Source organism: Vulpes vulpes, chromosome 3 (assembly GCF_048418805.1).
Source record: "Vulpes vulpes isolate BD-2025 chromosome 3, VulVul3, whole genome shotgun sequence".
In the NCBI taxonomy this organism is placed as follows: domain Eukaryota; kingdom Metazoa; phylum Chordata; class Mammalia; order Carnivora; family Canidae; genus Vulpes; species Vulpes vulpes.
This window is the reverse complement of record NC_132782.1, coordinates 73,507,889-73,521,819: the sequence shown is the minus strand read 5'-3', so window position 1 is coordinate 73,521,819 and position 13,931 is coordinate 73,507,889. Positions and strand designations below refer to the sequence as shown.

Sequence of the window (13,931 nt, the reverse complement as noted above, 5' to 3'; positions counted from 1 at the left end):
ATGGAAGGCAACTGGAATTACCATAATTCAAATGAGAAAGTTAAAATGGAGCCTTCTCAGACAAAGGGATTGCTGGAGGGGCTGTGGCCTCTTGGGAGGGTACAATATAGCTCCAGGAAGGCACACAGTCTCAGTCATAGTGGGCTTTGGAGGCCAGCTTCTGGGATAGCTCCTCCACAAACAATGGCTGGTCTGAGCAACGGAGTTTGTCTCAAGAGGCTATACCCTGGACCAAAGGCGCCTTCCAGCTTGTGTGGAAGCAGCATACACGGTGGGGAAGAACTTGAGCTGTGGGGTCTGACTGCTGTTCTTAAATTTCCAGTTTCCAACACTAAGCGCGGTCAAATTAATTTCTCTGTGCCTCTATCTTCTCTTCCTACAATGGGAATGATATGGCATATAGTGCCCTTCGGTCCCTGAAGACTAAATGTAGAGACAAGAGGCGCAGTGCCAGGCAGTCCCGGTGGCTCAGTGGTTTAGTGCCATCTTCAGCCCAGGGCATGATCCTGGAGACCCAGGATCGAGTCCCACGTCAGGCTCCCTGCATGGAGCCTGCTTCTCCCTCTGCCTGTCTGTGTCTCTGCCTCTCTCTCTGTGTGTGTCTCTCATGAATAAATAAATAAAATCTTAAAAAAAAAAAAAAAGCAGCGCAGTGCCAGGCACACTGCAAGCCATCACACATCCCACCTGCTATTACTGTGGGGTTTTTTATTGGAGAGAGAGAGCAGGCATGTGCAAGCACGTATGCGAGAGCATGGGGTGGGGGCAGAGGGAGAGAGAGAATCTCAAGCAGATGCCATGCTCAGCATGGAGCCCGACGCAGGGCTCGATCCCACGACCCTGCAATCATGACCCACCGAAATCAAATCAGATGCTCAACTGACTGAGCCCCCCAAGGCGCCCCTACTGTTAGTTGTTAAGGCTCCAACAGTACCCTTTGCTACAGGCTGACTGTCCTCCACCTTCAAATTTGTATGTTAAAGTCCTAAGTCACAGAAGGTTGGAACACCACCACAGCTGGAGATGGGGTCTTTAGAGAGGTCACTAGGTTAAAATGTCAGAGGCTTAAGAAGCAACCAACTCTGCTGATGCCTTGATCTTGGACACGTAGCTTCCAGAGCTAGGAAAAAATAAACTGCTGTTGTTGAAGCCATGAAGTCTGTGGTATTTTGGTAGCCAGAGCTGACTAATATGCTCCTCCTCCCTTGTCTGGTAACAATCTGCTCCATAACCCAGGACTGAAATGGTCTAATTACTTTTGAGACAGGACGAAACTAATCTCTAAGAACAGAACTTCAATGTTCTCTCCTTCTAGTAAATTCAAAGCTCTGCAGACGCAGGAAAAGGGGTGGGAAGGGAAAAGATGCAGTTGAACACACAGGGCTACATTCCAATTAGAAATAATAGAGAATCCCACAGCTGCCTCGCAATGTGGCCAAGGCAAAGGAGCCTGTTTATAATTCTCTTCAATGTATGCAAGGGCCCTTCAAATAATAAACACGTCGGGTCCCCGGTCCTGAGCTTGGCTAGGATAGTTTTGGGAAAATGACGACTTCCTTGAATTTTCAGCTTTGTGGAATGACCAAGCTGTCCAAAGCATCCCTATCACTGCTGGTCAGACCACACAAACCGCCCCTCGACGGCTCAGACACTAACACATCTCGGAAGATTCCAGGGTGACCCTGCTCTGGTCCACACAGGATGCCACGAAGGGGAGCAGGATCCTCCTTCTGGATGGAGCTGGCTGTGGGGATGATAGCTCAAAGGTCAGCCACTTGACCCTCTGACTACATCCAGCCCCACAAACCCTTCTTCTAGGCTCTCTAAGACCCTTCCGTGGTGTCAGTCAAGAAGGAAGGAGATTAGACTGGGGGCAGTGGTATATATAAACAGTATTTCTCAAAGTTCATTGTGAAGTTTCAGTGATAAACCGAATGCTTCAGAAAGTATGGAGGCTTCAGAGCCCATCTGAAAACCCGTGGACAGCACTAGCTCATGAACATGACTCTCTGAGGTGAAGGTGCGACGGGGGGTTCATAAACAGCTCTGCAGAAATGGAAAGCAACAATGGCACTGCAGAATGCGGTTTATTCTCTGGATACTACTGCCCCTTAACATTGAGTGGCAAACTCCCAATCTGCAACCTTTTGGCTGAATTTCACAGAAACTGATAAAGTGTGATTCACATTAATATTCCACTGTATGCTCCTGCACGGAGTTCTGTGGGAAAACATCCATCAAAGTCTCACCTCCTTGGAGTCAGATGAAAACTCGTGATTTAATTTATCTGAATGATTTTAAGAGTGACCTTATTCAAAGGGCACAGTTTAGTTTTCTAAGTGGGTAAAATGATATTAGAGAACTCAGGGTTTGGTAAAGATCACGACTCCTACCAAAATTTAAAAAACAGATCAAAGCAAATGTCATAAAGCATGCTTACGAATTTTTCTGCTATAGCTAATTTATGATTCGGGTGATTCTTCTTCAAAAATTTGCTTTCCAGAAATGCATGTGCCATCAACTGGAGTGTGAGCATTCCATTTCACAGCTAGACCTGCACAGCTGGGATGGCAGTGGGCTGCTAGCACTGCGGTGTGGCTCACATGTGCACCATCAGGGACCCTGGCTGTGTGCACAGGGATGTGAGCATGCCCATCAGAGGCCGAGGCATGTCTCTATCTCCTGGTCTGGAGTGACTTCTACGAGGCCTGGCCAAGTGAAAAAAGCCAAACTATGCTATCTTTTATTTAAGAACATGGGGGCAGGAGTAATTATGTGTTTGTATTTGCCTAAGAAAACACCAGAAGTTAGAAACAAATAAACATGGTTAGTCATACATAGCAAAGGGGATTGTGGCACGAAGACGTCTCAGCTTACACCTTTCCACGATTTAACTTTTGATGTGAAATGCAACATGTGTTAAAGTAAGTTTTAAAATCTGGTTTTGCTTCTCTTTTTTAGAAAAAGTTCTGAACATGGGGTTGCCGGAATTGTGTGCAAATGTTTTGCCGCCCTGTTTTTCTGAGAACCAGTACCAAAGTCTTCATCACATGTTTGTGCTTCCACAGATCCCAGGACCTGCTGTGCTCCACAACTAGCCGGGAGAGCTGATGGATCTTCCCGTGGCCCCGTAGTGGCAGCTTGGCTCTCAGGATCTAAGTCAAATGACCCAAATCTTCAGCATTTACGGGAAGGCTAGCTCTGGAAACGTGATCACAAAATTGTCTCATGCTTCTCTGAGCACAGGAAGGAGCACGGAAGCAAAAGCCACAACACACTCTGGTTGGCGAGGCATTCACCTCTTAGGTGCTGTCATACCAGGAGTTCTCAGAGCCGTGATCTGCTACATGAACCGTGAGGACCTGTGCAAACTCAGTCTGCCCGGGATCCGCTGTCGTTTCCCACCTTGGACAGCATTTCTTCATGGTCAAAACATGTAATGGAAACCAGCACATGATTTTTAAAATGTTTTTCACCAAACATAACAGCTCTGTAATTTTTCCCGGCTTCTGCAGGTCCTAATTAGAGTGAATACATAGATTTTTTTAATTTATTTTTTTAAAAGATTCTATTTATTTGAGAGAGAGGGAGTAAGTGAGAGAGAGCACCAGTAGAGAGAGGGGCAGAGGGAGTGGGAGAAGCAGACTCCTTAGGGATCAGGGAGCCCGACGTGGGGCTCCATCCTAGGGCCCCGGGATCATGACCTGACCTGAAGGCAGATGATTCACTGAATGGGCCACCCTGGTGCCCCAGAGTGAATACATTTAAAAGAGCAACCCCAGTTTGTCGAATAAATTGCCAAGTTGGCCATGTACCAATGTCAGACAGGAGGCAGCTGGCAAAGTCGAGGCCACGGAGAAGCAGGATGTGGATGCCTCTGTTGTCTACCTGCAGCCACCCCCTGCCCGGCCCATGAGTCATGGTGAGCAGAGCCTGTCTTCCCTTATACTTCTTTCCCTAAACACTGTGTCATGGCCATTTAAAAGCAAATGTGGGAAGATGGGTTTTCTCATTTGTTGTTTATGACTTTGCTACATATATAATTTTGTGATCATCTAGTATGGACAATCTTAATACCTGCTCATGGTTTTTTCCTGTTTTAATAAACACTTTAATGTAAAGTTGGAACATGAAAATACCTCCAACATGAAGCATTCACGGAGTAATGGCTCACTTGTGCGGCTCCATAATTACATGTTGCACAGCAAATGATCCTTAATCACAGGTCTTGAATCCATCCCTGCATCTTGGCTACACAGTGCTCAGAAGGACCATGTCTTTGTACCCCGTGTGGCTCTGTGTTCCTTAGTCTGTCTCCCCAGGGATTTGCATTAGCAGCTGTTTTCATAGGCTAAAAACTGCTCTTTTCCAAGCTAATTTTTAGAAAAAGTACACAGGTCTTCCATTATATATATATATTTTAAGGAATATGTGGGCTGATATGAGTTTGAAGTGTCCATACCTGGGGTGTGTTTTCTGATTAACAGTGGCAATCTGGCATTAAGTAAGTGTCTAAATATACCAGAGCCACAATATTTAGTTGAATAACTAAAATTTTTCATGTCACTAAAGCCTTTTTAATTAATGCCCTACGTCTTCTGAGAACTTATTAGATCATTTAAAAGTCATAAGCAGTTATAAGAGGTACGAGACTTTGATTCACTCACCTTCAGCACAGAGTGTTTCATGATCTGGGAAAGAGGATATGGGAGTTGAACAAATTTAAACTCAATCATCCCCAATATACTTGAGGAAATGAAAGAGGCCTTGGAGGGAAGCTGTGTTTTTGGTTGTAGAGATTTCCAGAGAAATCTCTAGACCTTACTTAGTCTATATAGAGCTGCTGTTTTTCTGGGTGGCAGTTGTGGGGGTGGAGAGCACAGGGCAAGGCCATGACTCCTGTCGGTAGAGGACAAGACATCTCTCTGTCAGGTGCACTGTGTAGGCTGATGCTGTCCTGGGAGCTGGGGAAGCAGTTTGGATGGGGGTGAGGAATCTTAGTGCCTGCTTGTATTCTGAGGAGGGACACGGCTTTGACATGTCCTCTGAGCTGGGGGCCACCTGACGATGGGCACAGCCTGGGAATGCAGGCAGTGGGGCTGGGGCGCCTGGGAGAGGACAGACCTGGTGGCCTGTGGAGTCTGTACTTCCCACGACAGTAAACCTCTGCGAAGGTCCTTCACCTGGTCTCATTTCCACAAAATGGAGACCGAGAGACATGGAAGCTGAGAGCATGGGGAAGACCTGGCCTCCTCCCGAAGCCAGGAAGTGGGTGGTGGGGTGGCCACCCACCAACAGGCAGAGCCACCAGCTCATAGCACCCAGGCGCTGAGGCAGGCAGGCTGAGGACAAGGGCTCAGATGCACTGCGTTTTGGGCCTGAAGGGAAGCGTGGCCCAATTTTACACATAGTGGTTGCGGCCAGCAGTTCCCTGAGAATCAGATGTGGAGCTTTGACATCCAGGCATGGGCTCTGGGCACATTCACTCATTCATTTTAAGAAATTACCTGTGATTCTGAGGAGCAACTCCTGTTATACAAAGTAGGTCCATTTCTCTGAACTTTAAGAAATGGCCCCACAGAATGAATCTATCCTGGTAAAGTGCGTATCTTTAAAGTAAAAGTCATAAAGCAGAACTGGACACAGTGAATCACACTGACCCGCTGCAGAGAGAACCTCCCAACCTCCCAGTGGAGCCCCTGCCCCCATGCGCACTACTCCCTGGGCCCTGCTCTCTGTTCTCCCTTCCTCTTGGGGCTCTCTGCTGCCTCCCATGTCAGTCCCGTTCTTTAGAACCTGTGCCGTGCCTCCAATGCATCTGTAAGTTTAGCACCTTATCTGTACCCGCCACTCGTGCTGAAATGTTTTAAAGTACCCTCGGTGAGTTCCTCTGTACTTCCTTGTGGATCTCTGATCCTGACTGCTTCTCATGGGGACTTCCTCAGGTTACCTTCAGGTTAGCCTTTGTGTTGAAATCCTCTATTAACCGCAGCATGATTTATTTCCCTCCCCCCCACCTCCACAGACTCAGGGGATACATTTATTGTTTTTCCCTTTAGGGCTTTTCATTTATATGGTAAAAAGGGACAGAGTGTGTCAGGTAGAGAGTAAGACAACCTCCACCCATTATCTGATGTACCACACCAAGAAGAGGGTGTGTGTGCACCTGGGTGTGTGTGTGTGTGTGCGCGTGCACATGTGCACACACGTGTGAGGCCCAACACCCTGGAGGACATGTCAGGAGACTGGGATTTTATTCCCTGAGCAACAAGTCCCTGAAGAACTCTGAGGGGTGCAGCATGATGGATCTGTGTTTCAGTGGCAGTGAGAGGAATGAATGCGGCGGGCCAGTGGCAAGGGTGGCAGAGGAGAAAAGAGTATGTTTGAAATATGTTATTTAGATCAAGGTCACCCAATGTGGTGGGCATGCTCAGAAAATTTAAAAAAAAATTACTATAGGAGTTGGCAATTTCACTCCTGGGTACACTCCCCAAAGCAGTGACAGCAGGGATCTGAGTCATCTGAACGCTCCAGGGCACAGCAGCATTAAAGCTGGATGTAACCCCAATGTCTCCACACACAAGGGAGCCTTAGGACACACTGAGCTGCCACAAACGGGTGAGAGGGCATCGTGTGAGGTGAGATAAGCCGGTCACAAAAGGAGAAATGCAGCATGAGGACCCAGGAGGAGTCAAACTCCAAGACACGGGAAGCAGGATGGTGGCTGCTGGTGGCTGGGGGAGGGAAACGGGGCATAGTGTCCACTGGGGACACGGCTTCAGTTTGGGAAGAGGAGCGCCGTGGATGGATGGCGGTGATGGAACACGATGTGAAGGGATTTTATGCTCCTGAAGTAAACACTTAAAAATGGTTAGGATGGTCAGTTTTATGCTCTGTGGATTTTACCACATAGAAAAATCTTGTGGTGTCACCACCAGCCCTGGGTTTCAGCATCCACCCCCCCGCCCACCCCCCCGCAGGTGCACCAGCTGCAGGCACCACCAGGGCGTGGGGAGAAACCCTCCAGCACCACCATATAGGGCCGCTTGGGTGGTGAAGAGAGAGAAAAGCTGAATCGCTCAGCTGGAGGAGCACAGGAAAGGAGAGGTTTTGCACTGGCCTCATCACGACAGTGAACACCACTGACATTCTTGTTTACTTTCTGTGACCTAGACTAAGCAAATGAACAGAGAAAAGTAACAAGTTTTGCAAGTTGAGATAGCAGGGAAGAAAAACCCCTTGGATTTACAGAGAGATTAAAGATGATTATGTGCTCTCTGTTTCAGCAGCAAAGCAGGTGATGTGTGCTTGTCAGCCCCGGCTGTGCGTCCCACTTGCTGGCTGCAGGCACAGTCTCCGTGCTTTGGATGTGACACGGACAGTACAAACTGCAAACACAGAGACTGCGTGAGCAAGAGGATTGCTGAATCCTTACTCTGCCTTTTTGTGCTCCGTGTCCGTGCAACCTGTGCCGGAGATGCCATGAAGGTAGGACAGCAGCCAGAGCAAGACAGGAGTGAAACATCAGAAGCCCCAGCCGCCAGGCTACAAACACTGACCCACCAGCAACCTGCCTTGTTGGGCCCTTCCCCCAAAATGGAAAGCATTTTTCAACAGAATAATGTTCACGCTGGAAGCCAGGGTCAGACACAACATTAGCTCCTTGGAAAACAAATTGAGCAATTACATTTCCTGTTCATTTTAAATAAGTCATATTTTTAACCTCTCCCTATATCCCTTCAGTTCACAGAAAGTAAGAGAGACCTAGTGCTCACAGATTCCAAGTATTCTCACTGTGCAATGGATTTCCAATGCTAGCAGTGCTGAAAAACTACCACGGGAATCTGGGCAGTGCTCACAGGGAGTACCAGGCCCTCCTTGGAAGGTGTATTGATACCACAGTCATAGCGCCATTTTTAAGATACCATTCACAACCAAACGGACATTTGACCTTAATAGGCATGACCTTTATATTTGAAATTTATGGAAATTTAAGTTGCTTGGACTGGGGAGTCATGAAAAATCATTGAAGCAATAAAGCTAAAAAAAAAAAAAATGAAGCAATAAAGCTGAGAAAATTTTGGAATGAGAAATCAGTAAACGTGCCTCCTGTCTGGGAAGTCAGAGCAGTAAGGATCCAAGGCTTCTAGGAAACTATCTAGTGACTAGGGACAGATAAGTAATAACAAGCCCCTACCTTTCATGAGTCTGGAAATATGTGAAAGAGGCAAGATGACCCACTTTCTGGGATAGTCAAGAGGAGACGCACCAGGGATGGGCAGCAAGTTCTGAGAGAAGAGGCCACATGGAACTCCTCACTGCAGTATCCTTCAAGTCCAGCCCGGGGCCCAAGATGACATGTTGGATAGCAAGCAGGTGCATGGGCACAGCAGGTGCCAACAGCCCTGCACACACCAATGTGTGAGCAATATAGTGGCGCACACTCCTTTCCACATAAGAGCAAGAAGAAGGGTTGTGGGTTGTGCTGGGCCAAATCCAGATCTCCTGCTTCCCAACGTGGCAGTGGCCTCTTGCTCCCCAAGTCTCTGTGTGTTTTTCTTGGACTTCATTCCCAGATCCTCATCCTAGTTGATAAAGGCCTGTTCTCCCCGGTGGAGCCCTGGTCACTGCTGCCTGATTTCCTGGACTTGAACATGGGCAGGACACTGCAGAGGCCTATCACAGAGCCCAAAAGAAGAGGTTCCCTCCCCTAATCTAAAGCCCAGGTCCTAACACTGCAAGCAAACAGACAATCTTAGGAGTTTCTCTGCATTATTGGAAAAATAAAAATTCAGGAAACAAGTTAAAAATGGAGGAGGTTTCTGAGCCCCCACCTACTGACTAGCTGTTGGTTTACATCAGGTTTTACTGAATGAAGACACACCTTCTCGTTAAAGAAAAGAGCATGAAAGGGCTTCTCAGAGGCAAGGGGTAACTTCTCAGGTGCTAAAGTGTCACCGAATAGCAGAGACAAAAGGCCCAGGGAACAAATTGGTACTTAACTTAAAACCCAACCTCCCTAAGAACTTTTTAGGACAAAGTGTGATAAATACATAGTTCTTTCCTCTTGGCTAGCCTGTAATTGTGAACACCAGGAAGCAAAGAACACACCATGGGAGAGGCACATATAAAAAAGAAATCTTTCAGAACAAGTGTTGTTTGTAGCATGCTTAAGCTCACCAGGGCTCCTGTGTGAGAAACTCGAGGGGAAAAGTTGTACTTAATTTTCAACTCAAATTCAAGGACTGAAATATATTATGCAACTTTGCAAGTACTCAGGCAGTGGGCTGGCCCAGCACAGACCCCTCCTGGGGCTGAAGGGCCAGGGCAGGGGGAATCCAATGCTGCTCCAAAACTTGGGACTGCCTCGTCAGGAACAAAAGCGGACACCTCAGCTTTGGCCAAAATCAGAAGATTCTCTTTCTGGAAAAATGATTGCCGAATTCTTCTAGTTTCTTCCTCAAGTGACAATCAGGTCACATTTAGGCCCTGGGGAATCTGGACCCTGACTGTGCCTGTAATTAGTGCAGCGAGCTAACCAGTAACTATCCTGTGCAGCCACACTGAGTGTAATGCACCTCCGCAGCCAGCATATGGGCATAGAGACAGGTCATGAGGAAAGCAAAGAGGACACAGAGGACACGTGGGGAAAGTGACCAGAATATTCCATAATCAAGAGGAAAGAACTGAAATAAGGCAGAGTATGGTGATCTGCTCTCAGGAAAGCAAAATGCATCCCCCAGGTCTGGAAGTCCGCCACCTGCCAGCAGTACAGAGACACGAAGGCCACAACACAATACAGTTCAAAGCAGATAAAGTCTACACATTCCACACTTTTCCAGAAGCTACACATGACCAATGTTTCTCAAAAGGGCTTAAGGTCTCAAATTTGCTTTTCACTAAGATGAAACCAGCACCGTCTAATAGAAATGTAGTGCAAGCTGCATATGCAATTTACAATTTTCTGGTAGCCAGTTTTAAAAAGTAAAGGGGATCAGGAAATGAAGACATTAATTAATTATAATAATACATTTTATTTAACTCTACAAAATACATTATCGTTTCAACCTATATTGACTCTAAAATAATTACGTACTGTTTTTTTCATGATAGGTCTTAAAATCTAGCATGTATTTTTACACCTGCAGAAGATCTCGGTTCAGACTGGCCACGTCTGAAGTGCTCAGTGGCTGCAGTTGTCGAGCAGCTCCCACGCTAGACATCGTGGACAAACACGCTCTCATACCCTCACCAGGAGCCCATTTCTGACCCATGTAGACACACGTGAAAAGTAGTCTTGCCACAGTTACCTTTAAATAAAAGAATCACCAAGGAATGCCAAATGCGGTTTGGTTCAAATGCCCTGTCATTTCAGGGGGAAAAGTGTTTCTTTCAAAAGTGCTTCTGGTCAGAGCCCTGCCCAACCTGCCACCCTCTCCCTCAGGGCCAGCTCCATTCCATCACTGCGTGGGGAGCCTGGGCACAGGGGCATGTTCTGAGATACCTTATGTGGCAGAAAGGAGGTGTGGCTAAACTCAGGGCCTGCAGGCTTGATTTCCCAGGATTTAAACGCTAACCAAATAAAGAATCCACAATGTGAAAACCTCATTAAGGAGATGCTGGATATGATCCCACCTCCTCTACCTGCTTTCATCCCAGAGAGGAGAATGGTACCTTCTTTGTGTTCTCAACTTATGAATAACACTGGCCCAAAGAGAGCAGCTTCCTTCTCATTCTCTAAACCGGTATCATTTTGGGAAACAAGGCAATCATTATTTCTGAGCAACACATGAAATCCTCATTTCCATTCCAGCTCTTGAAGAGTTACAAAGGCTCAGAGGCAGAGTGATAACGGCCTGAAGCACGAGTGACAAGGAGGGATCATACCTATCATCAGACTGCAGAGAAACAGGGACAGAAGCACCAGGTTCATTTCCAGTGGGCACTAGCCAGCTGTGCCTAGTGATTCCTACCTTTGTGGTTGAAGATACCCTCCATTTCCATGCTACTTCTCGAGTGGGCGATACAGAGAGAGCCACAGGGAACCAGGCCTTCTGCAGCAGGGGACCGGTCGGTGGTCCGCACCAGACACCAGTCAGGCTTGTCGTGGGGCCGCTCCAAAACCTCCACGGTCTGGCCACGGCGGATGGTCAGCTCTGTGCTGTTGCAGGCGGTAAAGTCGTGGATCACCACTGTCAGCTCGCAGCCGCCAGAGAGCTGGGGAGGGAGAGGGACACGTCAGAGAGCCCCAGCCACTGCACCTGCCGCGGGTGAGGCTGACCTGGATCGGCTGCGTGCTGGGGCAGTGACTTGCCACCACCTGAATGAGGGGCTCTCCAGTTTGGTGGCTTCTTCATTTCTCTTTGGAATTACATGGGTAGTTATTGAGTTTTTTGTGTGTTTTAATGTGTGATTATGATTTTTGAGGGTTTCACTGTCAGAATTGGATACGATTCTTCAGATGAGTGTCCATATCATTTTGTGCCAGAGATAGTATTCTCTCCCTACTCAAAATGTGCTACAATAATCATTTTTAAACATAGGGCAAACTAGTAAAACCCATGTTGTAAGGCCATTTGGGAGATCATTACACCATATGGAGATAATGTGATAGATGATTTTATTCAAAAATTTTAGTTCCTACTTGGCGTTTGAGCATCCACACTGTTCGTGTGCAGACTCTCTGGCACCACTGGGGTCCGACGCGGAGCAGCCCACAGCAGGGAGGCCGAAGAGGCCACAAGATCCCTACGTGTGTGTAGAGCGTGCCTTATTCTCTCTTCAAAACCTTCCAGGATGCCTCCTAGTGGGCACTCTCACTCCCCATCCTTTCCAGGCCACCTGCCCATGCCGTGGTTTTCAGCACACCATTCTATATACTCTGTGGATGTTCGCTCTTTCCCATACGCTGTGTACTTTCTGGCCTGAAACTCTCTTCCCTCCTTCTCTCCTCTCATTAAGCTCACTCCCATTTTCTGTCCATTAAAATTCTACAAATGCTTAGGCCCTTTGGAGCATACCCATAAACTCTAGAATGGACATCAATGCCATGATCTCTGCTTATAAAACAGGTGTGTGGCCTTCTTGCGGCCACCTGCTTGCTGTGGCCTGTGCCTCGTATGTCTGCCCTTCAGACTGTTCACACCTGGGGGCAGCTCATATATACACGTGTTCATTAACAACCCTCTTACATGAGAATGTCGTGAACCAGCTCCCTGTCTTTGGACTGGCCCCTCTGGCCTCTCAATCCAGGTAGCCCCAGGTGGTTCCAGCTCCACTGCCTGTCCACTGTGCCCCAACGTAGCTCTGTAAGCACATCCCCTGTGCTGATTACTTTCTCCCCAAGCAGACATCCCAGATAACAGCCAGAGACCGTTTTGGACATTTCCCTCCAAAGCAGTGAGTCTAGGAGTCTCATTAACCGCTTCCCCATTTTGTTTCTCTCCATTGGTGCCTTTTGGATAATGGTATCACCATTAAGTCACCCACACTAAAAACTCGTGCTCTCCAAATGCTGTCAAATAGATCTAAGGCATCTCTTGTATCAGTTCCTTCCTCTGCCCGGCTATGCCATATTTCATCTGGATTTTGTGGTGTCCTCCCTGCCACATTCCATGCTCACCTTCAAGCCATGTGAGCACTTTGGCAGTTGCCTTTTTGAAACGTGAAGCCTCCCATTCAAGTACCTGAGACCCAAATTCCCGAGCATGGGATGGAAAGCCCCGACGGCCAGGTCCCAGCCCACCCTGCCAGGTCCATTCTGTGGCTCCTCCTCATGTGATTCCCAGCCCTGAGGTGAGTCCTGCCTGCACTGAGCCCATGAGATCCTGTCTGCTCAGAGCCCCCATGTCCTCGCTTTGTCCATTCCCCCATCAAAGCCCTTGGAGAAGGTGCTCTTGCATTTATCTTAGCGCTTAGCTTTTAAATAAATTGTGTCTTAATTCTGAAACGAGCCATATCTTGGGTTATGCATGTGTGTGGATGCCATCAGCACCAGCAAGGAGGTCTGTTATTTTCCTGTGAACTTTCCATGCCTGGCTGTGAGGGGAGAGAGGGGGCCCGTCTGAGTACCCCCTGAGCCCCAGTGTCAACAATGGCAGGTACAGGGGTTGTATAAGCAGGTACAGGATGCACAGCTCATCCAATGCTTTGTATCCAGCAGCAATCATTTGCAGAAGTGAAAAAGGCAAAATAGGCTTGCTCTAAAAATGGAACGCACTGCATTTGAAAAACCAAAATAAAACATGGGCTTTTCTTCTGTGACTTCAGGAGCTGACTCCACCTGTGTTCCATGGGCCACATGCCCCGGCTTCTGTCCCCCTGCAGGGCAGTGGCATAGGACAAGAGTAGGTGGGCTGGGCTATGGCTGGTGGGTGGAAGGATGGGCCTCCCTCTGGGAAACAGCCTGGCTCTAGAGGCCTCACGGCTCCCATGGACTCAGAGGGAACTGGGAATCCGTGCCTCTTGCACGGGCTCATGGTCGGCCAGCGCCCTGGCATGCCCCATGCTATTCATCATCCTCCTGTTCTAACAGCTGATCTTTTGAGAGAAAGTTTAGATATTCACAATCAGAAACACATGTCCATAAGACAACCACAGAAAGCAAAACAGAACAAAACAAAACCCTTCCATAATAAAGTACAAATATCAACAAAATGAAAGGTCTCTGCTAGGCCACAAATGAGATTTCTCACAAAAGTTTAATGCCCTTCTAAATTTTATAAATTCCTTGGTGGGAAACCCATGCTCACCCTTAAATGCTTCTCTGTGAACAAAGATGATAACGTTAAAAAGTTAAAGGTAGAGGCCCTGGCAGGAGAATTTTCCTCATAAAACCCCACATTCTGGAAGTGGTTAATCCCTGTAACAACCAGGAGGAGGGGATCCCTGGGTGGTTCAGTGGTTTGGCGCCTGCCTTTGGCCTAGGGCGC

General features: G+C 47.7%; 1 protein-coding gene across 4 annotated transcripts in view; it reads right to left on the bottom strand.

Annotated features, from left to right (window-relative positions):
• TRIO (trio Rho guanine nucleotide exchange factor) overlaps positions 1–13,931 on the bottom strand; it is a 356,945-nt gene that overhangs the window by 71,709 nt on the left and 271,305 nt on the right. For all 4 annotated transcript variants that reach the window (XR_012000490.1, XM_072752731.1, XM_072752732.1 and 1 more), the window contains one exon: positions 10,974–11,217. Coding sequence is in view for 3 of the 4 variants with exons in the window: in XM_072752731.1 (XP_072608832.1) it covers positions 10,974–11,217 (244 nt within the window). In the remaining variant the exon portion in view is untranslated. The remainder of the gene's footprint in view (positions 1–10,973; positions 11,218–13,931) is intronic.